General features: G+C 48.2%; 2 protein-coding genes across 2 annotated transcripts in view; one reads left to right on the top strand and one right to left on the bottom strand.

Annotated features, from left to right (window-relative positions):
* SLC26A9 (solute carrier family 26 member 9) overlaps nt 1-390 on the bottom strand; it is a 28,005-nt gene extending 27,615 nt beyond the window's left edge. The window contains exon 1 of the mRNA XM_077839380.1: nt 251-390. Coding sequence (XP_077695506.1) covers nt 251-375 — 125 coding nt within the window. The 5' untranslated portion in view covers nt 376-390. The remainder of the gene's footprint in view (nt 1-250) is intronic.
* The window catches only part of RHEX (regulator of hemoglobinization and erythroid cell expansion), a 167,326-nt gene that overhangs the window by 53,552 nt on the left and 97,333 nt on the right, over nt 1-16,441 (top strand). The window lies entirely within an intron of this gene.

Here is a 16,441-nt window from a genome sequence, read left to right as displayed (position 1 = left end):
TGAAATTGACTAGAAAATTGCTAACAGCTTGTCATTGCTTCAATGCCCGGGTTATAAAATGCCACAGGAGACCATTTATTTGCTTAAAAACATGTTTCCCCTGGAATTTTTTTTAATGGAAAATGTTGCATTGATCTCAGGGTTCGCATTCTCTCCTTCCCCTGTCTCCACCCCCTCAAACACCGCACTGCTGAGCCAAATCTGACCTGGCAACAGGCTCCGAAGGCGACTCAGTAGCATTCCACATTACCTGAAAAGGTTCTTGACTTTTTCCCCAAGTGGATAACTTCTCTTTTTCTTCTCAAACTCTTCATCGAAGAAGTTGACAGAATATGCAGCCCGGTCGACAACATAGCGAGGTCGGGCTTGGTTCATCTCGGTGTCCTTCAAATCCTTCCGAGATAAGACAAAGGAGAAGAAAGGAATCAGCGTGAGCAGATCTGGCCACCAAGTGAAGTTTTAGGAGAAGAAGAAGAGAGACTTGGTCTAGCCTCCTTCATCCAGGCATTTAGGATTTCCTCTGGAGTATTCTGTCTCCTAAATGTCTTCTTTCCACTTCACAAGCAGGCTTCTGCAGCAAGAGATTGTCTGTTTCCAGGCTGGGTCACCACCTCTTGGACTAAATGGATTTTTTGTCACCTGTTTTATAGTGAAACTCATAAGCGAGGCAATGTGATCTAAAGGAATGTGCACCGGATTGGGTGTCAGGAAGTACAGTTCTAATCTTGGCTCTGCCAATGACTTACTGTTTGGGCTTGGGAAAGTCACCTGATCTTTCCATGCCTCAGTTTCACCATGCATAAAATGGGGTTAGTGATACATCATAGCACTGCTGGGAGGATTAATTAGCATGTCTGTGAAGCATTGTGCAGTGGGAAATATTAACATTACCGGTACGGAGCAGCTTTCATCCAAGAGGTTCCAGCTACAGCGCCTCATTAATTCATCTACAAACATAACACCCTTGGTGTTTCATATTTGCATTTAGAGTTGCTATTCTGTCCTGCTCAGAGCTGTGGGGTAATACTTGATTCCTGCCAGAAGCTGGGAACAATTTTCTCTCACACAGAGATGTAACAGTTGTTGACCTATTTGTATGAAAATGATGCCGAACAGTCCTGTTTGACCAGCCCTATGCAATATCTAGGTGTCGCCCGGGGAAGATAATAAACTCCCCATGGCTCACTTTAGTGTAAACAAAGCCACCAGAGGAAAGGGGAGAACCATTATGAGCTGATGAGTCTGAGGGTGAGGAGGGGGAATGCATACATTTGAAACAAGGATGTGGATAATTATTTTTGTCTGACATTTATTTAAGGAAGTCATTGCCCATCACACACGTCGGGGATGGGAAAGCAACTGGGATTTCAGGGAATAGTTATCAAGAAATTAACTGCACATCGCTGAAAGGTGTGAATTCTGCAGAATCTCGGCTATAGCTCCATTGACGTCAATGTAGCCACGTAGATTTACACCCGGATCTTTGTTTCAAGAGATTGGGCACAATAGGGTCAGGTTTTGATTGTGCAAAGCCTTGACAGTGGATATTTTTGCCTTATGGAACCAAAACCAGAGTAGGTTTTTATCCAGATCCTGTTTTACCAGAACTCTAAATTTTAGAGGAAATCAAGTAGAAGGTTCTGGAGTTGACCCATCTGTGTATCAGCTAAATCCAAACTGGTTTTGGATAGTGCATTGGCTGCATTTTAGTTTAGAACCAAGTGCCATTTTACATCCAAAATTCTGGGAGTACTTGAATAACAAATTCTCCTTATGTCTGTCTCAAAATTGTTTTCTACTGGGCCCAGGAATATCCAGAGCTTCCAGTGTAAACTAGGATGAAGGCCTTGTTTGCATGGGGAAATTGAACAGAATATTAATAGCTGAAAAAACTATTCCAGACTAGCTCCCGATAAGAATACTCGGTTCCAGAATAAAAATCACTCAATTCCAGAATAGTGCAATGATAGAAATATCTCAGGGGTTCTCGTACGATGGGTCGTGACACCTCGGAGGGTCATGCAATCAACGGATGCAGTTGCGACTATCCTGAGTGCGTGGAGGACACCATTTTGCTCTGCTCAGCATAACCTCACACGTGCAGTGTGTGCAAGGTCACGCTGCCTGGAGGATGCCATTTTTTGCTCCAAAGTGGCATCTTCCATGTTGTCTGGGGTGACAGGAAGCAAAATGTCTGAAAATAGGGCCATGCAGGCAATAAGGAACTGCTACAATAGCTCTTCCAGTCAATTTCCCTGTGTAGACAAAGGCCGACATGACATTGAGCCCATCCTCGGAGAAAGCCTGAGGGAAGGGGGTGGTCAGAGAGAAGGAATAAAGGTTTCCAGAGGAAAAGCTATGTGCTGGCTGCATTGAGTATATTGTCAGCACTGCAATCTGAGGCGTGATCGCAGCTTGGTTAGACATACCTGCTCGCCTCTCACAGTTTGTATGGCAACTTCCACCTTCTCTGTATGTATATATATATCTTCTTACTGTATGTTCCATTCTATGCATCTGATGAAGTGGGCTGTAGCCCACGAAAGCTTATGCTCTAATAAATTTGTTCATCTTTAAGGTGCCACAAGTCCTCCTGTTCTTTTTGTGGATACAGACTAACACGGCTGCTACTCTGAAACCTGTCATACCTGCTCTAGCTTTCACTAAATTAGCAGTGGGGACATGGCAGCATGGGCTGTACAAATACGCCGGGGAACTTGGGCACGTGATCGCCTTGCTAGCCTGCTCTGAATCTCATGCCGCTGCATCTACGCTGCTAATTTTCAGCCACGCCAGCACCGATACCGCTAGCCCCATCACAGCTTGAATTGCAGTGTAGACATACCCTCGGTCTGGGAGTGATGCAGTTAATGTTAAATGTTTTGGGCCCAATTCATCCCCGGGGTAGCCCACTGAAGTCAGTGGATGAATCTGGCTATTTGTACTTTCTGTGTATTTTCTGCATTGTAGCCCAGTCTGGGTTCAGAACAGAACTAGATTATCTCATGTGACTGCCAAAAGGGAGCAATCTGGGTGAATCAGGGTGGTAGGACTGGGATTGCTGTCTGATAGGCCAGGAGAAAAATCTTTCTGTCTGGGCATGTCTTGAGCTGGATAAAAACAATGTGATATCCAGGCCACAGATCTGGAGAGACACTGTTCCTAAAATACCTGAACACAAGGGCACATGGCCTGGGGCAAAAGCTAGTCAGGAAAAGGGAATCATTAGAGTCTGCGAGATGCTTTAGAGGCTGTATATGAGGATTGCTACATGGACCACTGAAATGCAGGGCAGAAGATGGCAGCAGTTCAGGAGAGCACATCAGCACTACACACCAGTCTGGGATGGGAAGCGGAGGATACTATATCCAGCTGAAGACATGGGGTGATTTTAGGGAGGCAGAATGTTAATTACCACTCTCAAAATGTGGTCAGAGCACAACCAGCAACACCCCATCTCTTGTGAACAGCCCCAAGGGATCTTCAGGGACGAGGGCCTTGTCTACACTAGAAAGGGTTTGCTGGTACAGCTGTATCAGTATGGCTATCCTGGCAAAGCTTTCTAGTGTAGACGCAGTTTATACCAGAAAAAGAGCTCTTCTGCCTGTATAACTTATAACAGTTGTGCAAATGAAATCAGCTATACTGGCAAAAGGACTTTTTTCTGCCTGTCCAACTGCATCTACACCAGGGCGTTTGCTGGTAGCAGAATGTCATAAAAGAAATCATGCCCCATCTGCCATTACTACTAGCAAACGTGTCTAGCGTAGACCGGGCCTATGTGAGGCGAGGACTGTGGTCTTCCATTATTTGAAAGATGGAATCCCAGTGGTATAGCCCCATTCCCAGGCCTGGCTCAGTTGTGACTCAGGGGAAAGAGTGGTTTCCCTTTAGTGCATGTCTACCCTGTAAACAGAGGCGAGGTTGCAGCATGTGGACATGTACCCAAGAAAGCTTTGATCTAGCTAGCTGGAATAACAATAGTAGTAAAGCCATGGCAACGTGGGAGTGAAGCCCTCCCAGTTTAGGCTAGGAGAGCCTGCATATGTGGTACCTAAACGAGCTGGATTAAAGCTAGCTGAGTGTACGACTCCACAGATCCAGAACCCAGGCCCTGTAGGACTACTAGGCACCCAGTAGCAGCTGTAACTAGCTTGCACGCTGATGCTCATGACCTGCTGTGGACACAGCCCATGGAAAGTCCTGTGTCAAGGGGTCTGACAGGCAGGAGCCCCAAGGCTCATCACTGGCTCCCCACTCGATATAAACCCAAAGGTCATTTGTGGCTGCCATGACCATCCTTGCTCCCTGTGCAAATCCTGGCTTTGATCTTGGTTCGATTTTCATTTTGCCTTCTGACCTGCACCCTGACTTGGACTCTGATCCTTGGTATCTGCCCTAGCCTGGAACCTGACTACGCAAGTCCTCTGCTACTCCCAGCCTCGGGTTTGACCCTACTCTGACCCTTGGCCTGACTGCCCTTGTTGGGATCCTGACACTCAGGTATGTCTCCATGTGCTGCAATCGCATCTCTGATTGCAGCGTAGATATATCTTTAGAGGTCTCCAGGTCCAGCCCTGAGAGCTGATGAGATCTGAGCCCAAGGTCATATGGCTGCAGGCTCTAGCTTTGTACAGAGCAGTTACACACTCCTATGGGAGTTTGCTGTCCCAGCCTCCTAAACTGTGCTTTCCCTCCAGGCTTTCTCCAGAGACAAAGGTTCACGCTCATAAGAACAGAGCTGGAGGTGTAGATGGGACTAGACAATCTCAGTCAGACAGCATCTTCCAGGCAGCCCAGCTTTCTTTGAAATATTTCACCCCAGGCAGGACGATTATTGAGTACAGTTGGGGGTTTTTGCAATCGTTTAACTTTTTCTTTCTCTAGACACTTCTGGCCCAACCTATACTGACTATTGTGGAACAAGCATCTGATAAAACCAGGAGCCTAACAGATTGCCTGGAATGAGTATTGACCATGGCTTGCTCCCATCTATACTAGACCCCAAAGCATTTTCCATTCTGATAGAGAGGGACCAGTGACTAATGGAGACCAGTGACTGACACCACAGCAACAGGGCTAGTTTGTGCAGATGCGCCTTCTACATACCTGGCAATGGTGTCACCTGCCTAGTCAAGCCCGAAAATATCATCCCAAGTGTGTTACACACCAGAGGACTAAGCCGGAGAGGTGCCAAACACGCTCAACTCCTATAGCCTTCGCCCCTCAGGCTCAGCACTGCTCAGGATCAGGTCCTAAACATACTGGGTGAAATCCTGGCCCTGTTGGAGCCAGGATTTCACCCATAAGTGTATGCCCAGAGGAATGATGTCACTGTTAGCTGAGAGGTAGCCACCTCTGGGGTGGAGTCTGGAAGATTTTAACAATGTGCAGTAACATAGCACAGAGGTCCGGGGCAGGAAGCGAAGGATAATGCAGGCAGCTGAAATGGCTGTGGGAATATAGGTCAGCAGTATGATGGTGCTAATGGAAATTTTGCCAAGAACCTGAGGTTGACAACCCTCATATGGTGACATGTGCCACAAAAATTCTAATGATCACATGGAGCCAGACCTAGATTGCACCCATCATCCAAAATGCAGCACCTCCAACAGCACTGGGCTCTCTAATACCAGGCTTGGCCGTGGGTCAGTGCTGACTCAGAAGAGTGTCACTTTCTGCATAACCAAGACCATTTCTCCCAGACACTAGGTAGGTCTCTATCCAAACTGACCCTGCCTGGCTTACATGACAGGGCAAGGAGTGGGGCTGCAGTGGTGTGACCACGTGCAAGGAGAGCTTCCCTTCTGGTATCATTGGTCACTGGGTTCAGAACCCTGCAGGTGTCAGCACTTTGACTGGCATCCCCTTTCTTGTTTTTTCCATTATGAAGACAGGGTCATTTGAGACTTGGCTCAGGCTCACCCTAAACACAGCCCCAGGCTGGACCCAAATTTCAAGTTCATTCCCTCCACGCTCATTCTAGATTTTTAATCCCTGCACCCTTGGACTTGCTCCAGATTCCCAGCTTCCTATAGCTCATTCTGGAAGCCCAGTCACTCCAGACTCACTCGAGATTCCCAGTCACTCCCTGCTGGGCTTGTTCCAGATTGCCTGCTCACCTAGGCTCACCCCAGAAGCCCTGTCCCTCCAGATTTCCAGTTCTCCCTCCCACCCCAGGTTCACTCCAAAATTCTCAGTCCCCTACAGCTTGTTCTGGATACAGAGTTACTCCTGGCTTGACTCCAGATTCTGTAAGTCACCCCCACCTGGGCTCACTCCAGATTCTCAATCCCCTATGCCTTATTAGAAAACCCAAATCAAGTTGCAGCAAAAGATCATAAACTCCAGTGACCCTGGCCTAAGTTTCAGGTGTGTGAAGCTTTATTTCTCAATCTGGTTGGTTTCTGAGCAGTGTGCCTGCCATGCCATCAGAGGGACCGAATCTGCTGACTATACCACAGCTCTTTAGTGAATTCCTCCTGCTGAGCGAAAGTGCTGGCAAACGTGAAAAAAATAATATTCTCATGATTAAATTCATCTTGAACAAACAGGCCGATGATGTCAGCATCTCAGAGAGAGTCAAGTTCTTGAGTTGGCTTATCAATGGCCTTGCCCTAGATCAAACAACAGGCTAAACCTTTGAGATTTCAGAAGTAAAGAGCAGGAGTCACTTGATTGTGCAGTGAACGAAACAGTAAGCCAGCTGTCGTGGTGGAGAAGGAGTAACACGGAGGTGGGCATGTGGAGACATACCCAAGATAGCGTTTTGCCTTCGTCACAGTGGCAAAACGCTGGCCAGAGACAATGCAAGTTATCTACAGGGATGGGATCCCAAAGCCAGTGAAATGCTGTGCTGCCAATGATCATTTTCTTAACTAGAGGCCAGATTCTCCAAAGAACTCCATTTCTGTTTAGGCACCAAAACAAGTGGCCAGTTTCTCAGGAGCCTCCGCATGGTGGAAACACCTTGAGTGGAGAGCTCTTTTGAGAAGCCAGGCCCATCAGTGTTTCAGAGGGCACTGCCGGGTGCTAAGTGCAGTGCAGTGGGAAATACGGCCTTGATTACTAGTGACGAGCACTTGGTAATCTGGGCCTGCAGAGTGAAAAGTAAAGGCACGCTCCGAATCCTTAAGCCAGGGCATAGAATTCTGAGCACACACAGAATTGGGGCAGAACTGTTTCACAGCAAGGGCATGGAACAGGCAAAATAAATTGTTCCATAAGGTCAGACAAGCACAAAGTATCAGCTGAGTTGCAATGTTGCATGGTGCCCTGTGAGCTCCTGATTGGTTAACTCGTGTCCTGCCAGTTTCAAACCACTCCAGGTGTGCCAAGCACAAGCTTTTCTCCTAGCGCCTGCCTCACTGCCAGGAATCCCAGCTCCTTATCTCTTGTCCCGGCACTGCTGATAGCTGTGTCTGGGGAGAGAAAGTCACATTGAAGTTTCCGCTCAGTGTGGATAGGATCCAACAGCACGAAACAACTGTTTGGTGCTGACAGAGTTGGAGCAAGAGGGAAACTTCAGATCCAGGGCGCAGGGCGCAGAGTCAAAACTAGCAAAACTGGGTGGGAAATTGACTTTCTCTGAGAGCAGTTGGGTTGTATCTTGTTTAAAATCGGGCCAAATTCACTCCTGGAGTAAGTGAAGGGTCTTCAGTGGAACTCCACAAGGGAGGAATTTGGCCAGTTATGTTTAGGGAGAAAATGCAAATCATTTACAGATGACTTTTTTACACATGATGTGTCTCACTGCCTCCTCCCGTGGTTTTCTCCCTGATTCCTAATAAGTTCAGAGTCTCCAAACCTTAGATTAAGCTTCATTAAAAATGTCTTTTGCCTCTGAGTCTACACTAGATGAGGAAGTTTTACAACAAACCATTGCATATTCAAGGCTGTTCAAGCAATGTCTGCAAAACCTCATGTACCCATAAATGCCCATCACAGGTGTAAAGCTTTGGGTGCAATACCCAGGATTAAGTCTATTGGTTTAGTCCACGTGAACCAGTGCTGTCTTCTAACCATGTTGGTTCCCAGTGCACATGGGAAACCACAAGCATTGCAACTGCACTAGCTCATTGGACCCTTCTCCATCCCACCTTGCAGTGCTGCCTGTAGCCGTTCTGGTCACTCCTATATAGATACCTTAAGAGGCCCAGCAAGCAATGCTACAAACGCAGCTGCAAGTGGAGTATGGAAGTGGATGAGCCTCAATGCCTCTGTCAGAGCCAGCAGCACTGTAGGGATGCCCTGGAGGCCACAAGGATGGACAAGGGAACCAAGCATGTCATGCAGTTGAGATCCCTGTGATGTTTTCTCAATGTGCTTTGGGAGTGACTCTGGAGAAGGGAATGTGACTGAAGAAACTTTAAACAAACCAAACCTGCTAAAATCATGTCGGGTCACGTCCTGCTTTTCCCCTGTGGGAATTAAACAGAAACCATTGAAATGGCAGGGAATTTTCTGTGAAGACTAAGCGCCAGATCCTCAGCTGGTGTAAATTAGTGCAACTCCATGGAAGTCAACAGGGTTATGTAGGTTTACCCCAACTGAGAATCCAGTGCTAAGTGTATTTCTATGACACTCCCATAGTGGCAAGTTCTCTTTCCCAAATTAAACATAATCTCACCCCTCTTAACACCCAGCTGTTAGTTCATGGCATGCACACAGAAAGTTAGATACTCTTTCTGAAAGGCTGCAACATAACATTATTTTATTTCTTAGAATTCAGAAATCTAACACACAAACAATCAAATGCAGAGACCAAGCAGACTGCTCCCTAAGGTAGAGAGGCACCTCTCACCCCACCTTGCTCTACACTGGCTTTTTTGCAGATTGGACTTTCTGCAGAAGACCCAGACTGCACACTTCCCTACAGAGGTCCCTGAGCCTGCAACCAGGATCAGGAAACTCCTTACATTTAAAGGGATAGCTTGTTATTTAAACACAGTTTTCAACATACCACACTACTCATCCTTTATTTCCCCTTCACTTCATTTAGCCTCTCCTCTGGTTAGCCGATCACACAGGATCCAGGGGAAAGAGGAGTCTGTTCTAAACCAATGCAAGTTGTTTCAGAATGTTGTGTAATTCACTCACTCCAGGGAATGCTGATCAAACTCACTCCACCTTCCTGCTCCTGCTGGTATTCACTATTTGCATTCTAGTACCACCTAGAGGACTCAGTCAGGATGAGGGCCCCATGATGCTAGGGGCTGTACGTACATAGTAAAAAGTCCCTGCCTCAAAAAACTTAGTCTTTTTCTATTTCTACTGCACTCACCTTTGTATCCCAGTATCCCCTACCACGACCACTTCCCCAGCCTCTCCTAATCATGTCCTCCCGACCCCAATGAGTTTACCTAGGAAATTTTCTAAAATCCACAGGTTTGTTCACTTCCATCTCCAGTCCTTTTGAAACCCAGAGATTTCAGTGCTTAGGCACTTAAAAGTTTTGCTGCTTTTATTATGCCAGCGTAGTCAAAGCAGAACCTCAACCCCCATCTCCACCCCCCGAGTGCAGACATAGTTTTACCTGTATAAAAGTGCTTTTAACAGTAGAGTTGATTTTGATTTGGTCATGCCAAATCAATCATACCAATACACAGCACCTTATACTGGTAAAACTGTGCCTATGCTCGGACTTTTACTGGAATAGCTATACTGGTAAAAATCCACCCCCCCCAACTAACATAATTCTGCTGGGAAAACGTCTTACATTTAGACCAGAATGGAGACATGAGTGGCCACATTTTAAAGTGCCCAGTGGGAGTGATTGGGAGCTGTTAGACATCCTGGTATTAGGGGCTTTGTTTCATGGGATACTATTAGCCCTACACACATACACACACACACACACTCATCTCCCTGTCCTGATTTTTCACACTTGCTATCTGGTCACCCTAGGGGCTGCGCACTTTGAAAAACTGGCTGTATAATAAGTGCCATAAGGAGGAGTGACGATAGATCAGCTACAGATAAAAAGCCTGATCCCAAGCAGTGGTTTGACCCCAAAAAAGGAAGAGGTGCCAAACACTCCCTGAAGTCCCCGGGTTTCATTTTCTGTAGGAGGTGCTCAGATACCACGGTGGTGGGCACAAAACCCTACAGGGTTAGGTCACAGTGGCAGAGGTGGAACATCTATATGCCCTGCTCCACACCTCAACCCTCAATAGCCTGTATTTTCTCACATGTTCATTCTCAGTCCCTACAGCCCAAAGGAAGGAGTCCAGTGGCCATCGTCTGGCCCCTTTGCTACACAGCAGCTAGGTTTTGAAACAATGGTTTCTTTTGGTTTAAATATTTGGGCGTGTTAATTGATGATTTCCATAGGCAGATGGTCCTTCGGAGCGGGGGGTGGAGGGAACAAACCCGAGCAAGCACTGGGCAGGAGCTCAGGCTCTGCACTCTCGCTGCTACCCTTGGGCCAGTGCCAATATTTGTTGCACCACTTCACAGGCGTTTCAAACCACACTAGCTGTGTGCACTTGGTAACCATGATAATGAGAGCTGCAGACATCTGCCAGTTACTGCAGGTGAAGCCAAAGCATTTGGTTGACAAGGGGGGTTATGAAAGAAAATGCTTTCACTCCCTTGGCCACATTCTGGTCTCTGGTGTAAATCCAGAGTAACTCCTTTCGAGTCCTTGGAGTTACTCTGGATTGACTATCTTACAAATGAGACCAGAATTTAGCCGAGTCTTTCTCTGATTTGTTTAAATAACCCACTTGCTCTCAGCCCTGTCCCAACTTTTCAGCTGCTTCTCGTCCGAGTTTAATTATGGGAAGAAGGGGAAGCTGGTAGGCATGTTAGGAAGGAACAGCTTTGGGGTGCAAGGAATAAAAAATGAGCAGCTCTGCCGGCTCCAATGCAGCGCTGCTCCAGTGCAGAAGAACAATACACTTATTGCGTCAGAACAATTCAGTGCAGGTGCCAGGGTGCCAGCACTGGAGACTGACACCCTCTGTCCGTGGCCACCACACAGATACAGCAGAGTGCTGCTTTCCCCATCCCACGGGGCCTCCGTCCTGACCCCCCAGGAGGCATCTCTAGGGCTTGGAGATGAGTGGAGTCTCCATGTCCTCTACGATCCTTAGCCTCTCTGCTGAGACAGCCAGCTAGGGGGCCAGTAACAGTGGTGAGACTGATACGTCTCCAGTGGGAAGCCCATGCACTCATTCCCCCAGACCACCAAAAATAACATCACCACCACCAGCATCAGCCTGGCTGCCAAGGGCCAGGCCAGCCCCTTGACTTAGTGCAGTCAGAGCTGATCTGGAGCAAGGTCAGCAGCCCCTCAGCAGGCTACAGGGTTGAAATGCTATAAGAACCCCTGGGGGCCTCTCTTTTCTCAAGAGCTGTCAGGTGGGTGGCTGCTAGATTCTACAAAATCATCCAGTTTAGGAACGCTTTTAGGGGCAAATCCCGATGTTGCTGGAGTCAATGGGAGTCTTGCCACTGATCTCAACAACATCAGCGTTTGGCCCTTGGAAAGTTTTCCATCACAGCTCCCCATCCCCGTATGGAGGCAGCATCTCCATAGCTCTGCAGGAAAGGACTGAGAAATGACTTGAAAAGAATAGAGGGGTAAGGGGGAAAGTCTGCTCCCCAATAGCCCCCTCTGGCTATATGTTCCCAGAGCACCGAGACTACTATTGTCCTTTGAAGAGCACACGGGCAAAGGAAAGTCTCAGGAATTAGGAAGTTTGCAGACTGCAGCATTCCTGCAGCACCTGAGAACTCTCTTATCCAAGTTGCCTGCTTAGTGCTCTCTCATGTACACAGACACATTCCCTCCCCCCGGGAATCTGATATGAGAGAAGGAAAAACACCTTATGGGTCACCTAGTCCATCGTTCCCAACAGTAAGGGCAGAGGAGGGCATTTCTCTCCATCCAGGGTTTGAACCTAGGCAAAAATCCATCTCCGCCCATACCAGCAAGCTCTTGAAAGCACTTTCTGCTGACCAGTAAATAACAGTGGAGGTAAGAGTCTCTTCAGGGACCATGCCAGGGGAGAACCTGTCCCAAGGTTCTCAGCCGATGCACAAGTCAGAAGTGGATGGATTTTAGCGGCACACAGAGGCAGAATCAGCACAAGAGTTCCACTGATCAGAGTACTGAGAATTGGTACCGCAATTAGGGCCCATGCAGGGCAGGACTATTGCTTATCACACAGATCCTAAGGCTTGGTCCAGTCTAGATTTAAAACTCCCAAGCCATGGAAATCCCACTGCTTCCATTTGGACACTATCCCTCAATCTAACACATCTCTGGTAGGAAGCACCTTCAGATTTCTAGCCTAAAATTTCTTCTTAATTTCATCCCACCTTAAATAATTGCCCCTTCCTCCTTGGTATATTAGGCCGGGACAGACTTTTATATGCCCTCTCCCACATGCTCCTGCTATTTATTCCTTAGCCAAGCTATGCAAACTCCACCTTACAAACTGAGGGGGCAGCGGGAGGGGGGCATCACAAAGTCTGATTTAGGTTGCAAACTCCTTGGGGCAGGGACTTGCCTGCAAAGCACCATAGACTGAATGGGTGCAACACAAACACCAGTAACAGACCAGACCCACAGGCTCTGTAGTTACTAGTAACTCTCCATGCTCAGGCAAATTGCCACCGATCTCAGCAGGAGTTCGTCTGAGTAAGGACTGCAGGGTTTGATCTCATAATAATTAATTCCCAGATTTGGCTCTTGTAGCCTTTCTTCATAACTCAAGCCCCTTGATCTTTGCTGTTGCTAATTCCTTGGCATATCTGCTGTGGTAAATACCTTTGGGGGGGAAAAAATCATTCAACAACCAGGTCTCCAAATATTGAAATTCACACCCCGTGGCTGTGCAACCACAGTGCGAATCCCCCACGCCCACCCAGACAAAGAGCGCTATTGTTGGGAGCAGGGACTTACCTTCACCTTTGCTGGAGGGAAGAAAGGGCTAATTCTGCTAGGTGAGCTGCAAATGTGTCAAGAAAGCCCCGGCAGAGAGTTGCTCCCCAGGTAGAGGTGTGCAGAGGACTGTGCTCAAATATAAACCAGTGAGTCATTTATAACTCACCTCAGTCAAGGGGACTGAGGGCTGTGCTTGGCTTCTGATTGGCTTGCTGGGCTTGTTACGAAGTGACTGCAAGCAAGTACACCCAGGCTAAGCCCAGGAGATAGCAAGGGAGATAAGGAGAGATCTGAAGAAGGACAGCTTTTTTAGCCTCCCCAGTTCAGAATTAGGCTGTTTGATCCCATTGTACAATTCCCTCAATACACCTGGGCCCTCGGAGACAATAGAACATATTGAGTGTCCCCCCGGGTCCCCCCAGCATTCAGACTCCCATTGTGGGGAGAAGATGCTTTTGTTGACCGAGGCTACAGTTTCCTGGCGCACTGGACAGTGACTCCAGCCTGTCTTTGTGTTCTGGCTGCCTCTCAGCATCGGACAAGGACAATGGAGTACATTGTGCCAGGTCCTGGACTCCCAGAGGTTGGGCTTTGAACTAAGGATTGGCAGGGGAAAGCGGTTGCTTTCTTATTTCCATGTTCAAAGGGATGAGAGGGGTGGAGAGGACAGAGGAAGCTGCGGCTGGTCTGTTAGGCGGTGAGCACTGAGCTTCCCCACACTGTTGGGGCTCTGCCTGGAGAAGAGATTGAGAGACTGTCGTGTGAGTAAGAATCACATCGGAGTGATGTTATTGTGACAGTAAAGCTATCCAGGGCCATCAATCCTCATTGCTTCAGGGCATGATCACCATGGAGGGTCAGGAGGGAATGTTCATCCACTCTCCCATTGTACAGAACTGCACACGCGAGTGCAAAAGGAGAGTTTTACAACATCCTCAAGTGCACCCACCATGGGATACTGATGGAGAGTGGCGATCAAGCTGTAATCCATTGGTCTGTTTCCATATTGTCCAGAGGTTGGGTCCAATCTTGTAAGGTGCTAAGCTCCCATGTCTCTTTGAAGGTGACCAGCACCTCAGAGGATCCAACCCTTAAGATTTTAAAAATATTTATAAAAATTATTTATTACTTATTTATATTATTGTAGCCCAGGAGCCCATTGTGCTAGCCGCTGTAGAAACACAGAACAGCCTGCCTCCAGCAACATAAAATCTAAGTATCAGACAACAGGCAACACACGGACATAGTCAGGTGGGGGAGCACCAGGAAACAACAGTCAGCATGAGAGGCAGCAGTCACTGTACACCTGCAGCCGAGCTGTTGTCAAGTTTGAAAAGCCAGAAGAAAGAAACCAGTGTGGAGAGTGTGTTGGTGGGGAGGACTCCAGCTGGGATTGGGGCATGTTCATGGAGTTCTCTTCTCCAGAGGAGAAACGTGGTTGCAATTCCCTTGCCTTCCAGCCTCTGCACTCCCTCAGGATGGGTTGTGGGACGAGTGGATGAGGAGCATTATTATTTCTTTGTATTATGGTAGCCCCTAGCAACACCCAGTCCAGGCTCCGGGCCCCATTGTGTGAGGCACTGTCCAGACAAGTACCAGATCCTCCCCCAGCAGCAAGGGGAGCGGAGATTGTGCTGGCCCCAGCCCTGCTCGGCCCAAGGGATACCAGCCTCTGCAGATCAAGGGAGCAGCAGGAGGTGCCTTTGTGGGGACATCTCAGTGTCTCTGAGGCTAAAGGAATCGATATACTTGTTCCAGTGGAGATGGGGTGATGTACACCCTACTCTTGATGGAAAATGGAGATTCTCCAGGGCTGAGGGGAGGGAGGAGCAATAGTGGTTGTTGGCATAGAAATGAGGCCAGGTAGGCTCAGGCATTTGGGCATTGAGAGGAGAGACATTCCCTCCCCTGCCCTTTCGTGGATTATTTATTCAAAATGAACATCTGAGACACGGCTGCTCGTGGGGGGCGTCACAGGGAAGTGTTTGGTGGTAAAACGAATGAGGGACATCAGAAGGAAAAGCAGCCCCTTCTCCCTTTGTGAATGAAAAAATGGGACAGTCCACAGTACAGGTCAGGGTGGGAGGATGTTTAAAATCCACACAGGATGTTTTTCTAAATGTTCTGCTCTAGAAATTATTGTGGGGCAGGTCTCTGGCCTGTGCTACTCAGGAGGTTGGACTAGATGATCACAATGGTCCCTTCTGGCACTGGAATCTATGAAGATAGTGCCTGCCTCACGGGGCTGGCAATCCAGGTGCCAGGCAGGACGTGACAGGTGGACGAAAGAGACAGATGGGCTGGGGAGGGTTGGAGGGTGAGGTAACCAAATGAACAGAATTAAGCAGGAAAATAGACGTTCTGGCTGGCCAGCTGCCTCACCAATGCCCACGGCCTGTAGGCATCATGGCTGAGGAAGGTTTCAAAGTGAAGTTCAGCCTTACGAGTGTTCTTAAAGCCCACTCTCAGGATGAGAGCTTGAGGGGCTTTTCAATAAATGACTCTGGCGCAGTCAATGCCCAGCTCTTTGGTGCTCGGCCACACCCAGCCCTCTGCATGCGTGACCCACAGAGCCTGGACGCTCGGTGCCGGGAGATAAGGAGGGACCCAACATGGATGGCCATTCTGATATGTGCTGCCCACCTGTGAGCTCAATAGCGTGCAAGACTCATGTTTCCCCAGGTGCACGCAGAGAACGGGTAAGAGGACAAACTGAGAGTGAGACGAAAGAAAGGGAGGTGCAGGGGGCAAGGAGGATGGGGAGGGATGGAGAGAGCCGGGCTGGGGTGAAGAGAGGGATGGGGATGAGGATGGGTAGAAAGGGAAGAGATATGACACTTTATACCAAGTTCCCAGCAATTAACTTGCCCTGAGATTCCCTGGGGAAAGAACTCTGATGCCTTGTTTATTCCAAATCACAGGCCCCATAGACAACATCAGTTTCTCACCATTAGCCATCATTCATTCAGGAAGCTAATCACCGTGTCCAAAGTGAGCTAAAGAAACATCCTGCCAGTCCAGCCGATAAGTGGAAGCCAGGGGTGATTCATTGCCTTCTGAGAGACAGAGGCAATCATTGCCCAATTGTTCTGTAAATATCATTAATTACCTCTATCACTTTCTTTTAAAAGGGCAGCTTGATATTAATGAGCATAGGGAGCCCTCAGAAACAGGAACCCCGTGAGGGCCGTGGGCAAAACCATTCCAGGCTCAACAGCTCAATGTGGTTCTGGCCCTGCTCCCTTCAGCAGCAGGGATGATGATTTGCCCCCTGAAATCCATGAGTAGCATCATTTGCGTGATGGTGGCACCTAAAGATCTCCACCAAGACCCTGCTCGCCATCTAGACAGACAAAAGAGTGGAGGAGAACCGGAGGCTCAGAGGGGGGCGATGACTTGCCCAAGGTCAGTGGCCAAGTCGGAAATAGGACCCAGGAGTCCTGGCCATCCCATGCCTCCCTTCTAATCACGATCCCACTCGATTTGTAAACCTTTTGGGCCCAGCGTTCGCAGAGTAGGTCTATTAGAGGTGTGACTGCAGCATGT

Source organism: Eretmochelys imbricata, chromosome 21 (assembly GCF_965152235.1).
Source record: "Eretmochelys imbricata isolate rEreImb1 chromosome 21, rEreImb1.hap1, whole genome shotgun sequence".
Classification (NCBI taxonomy): domain Eukaryota; kingdom Metazoa; phylum Chordata; order Testudines; family Cheloniidae; genus Eretmochelys; species Eretmochelys imbricata.
This window is presented reverse-complemented; position numbering and strand designations above follow the sequence as displayed.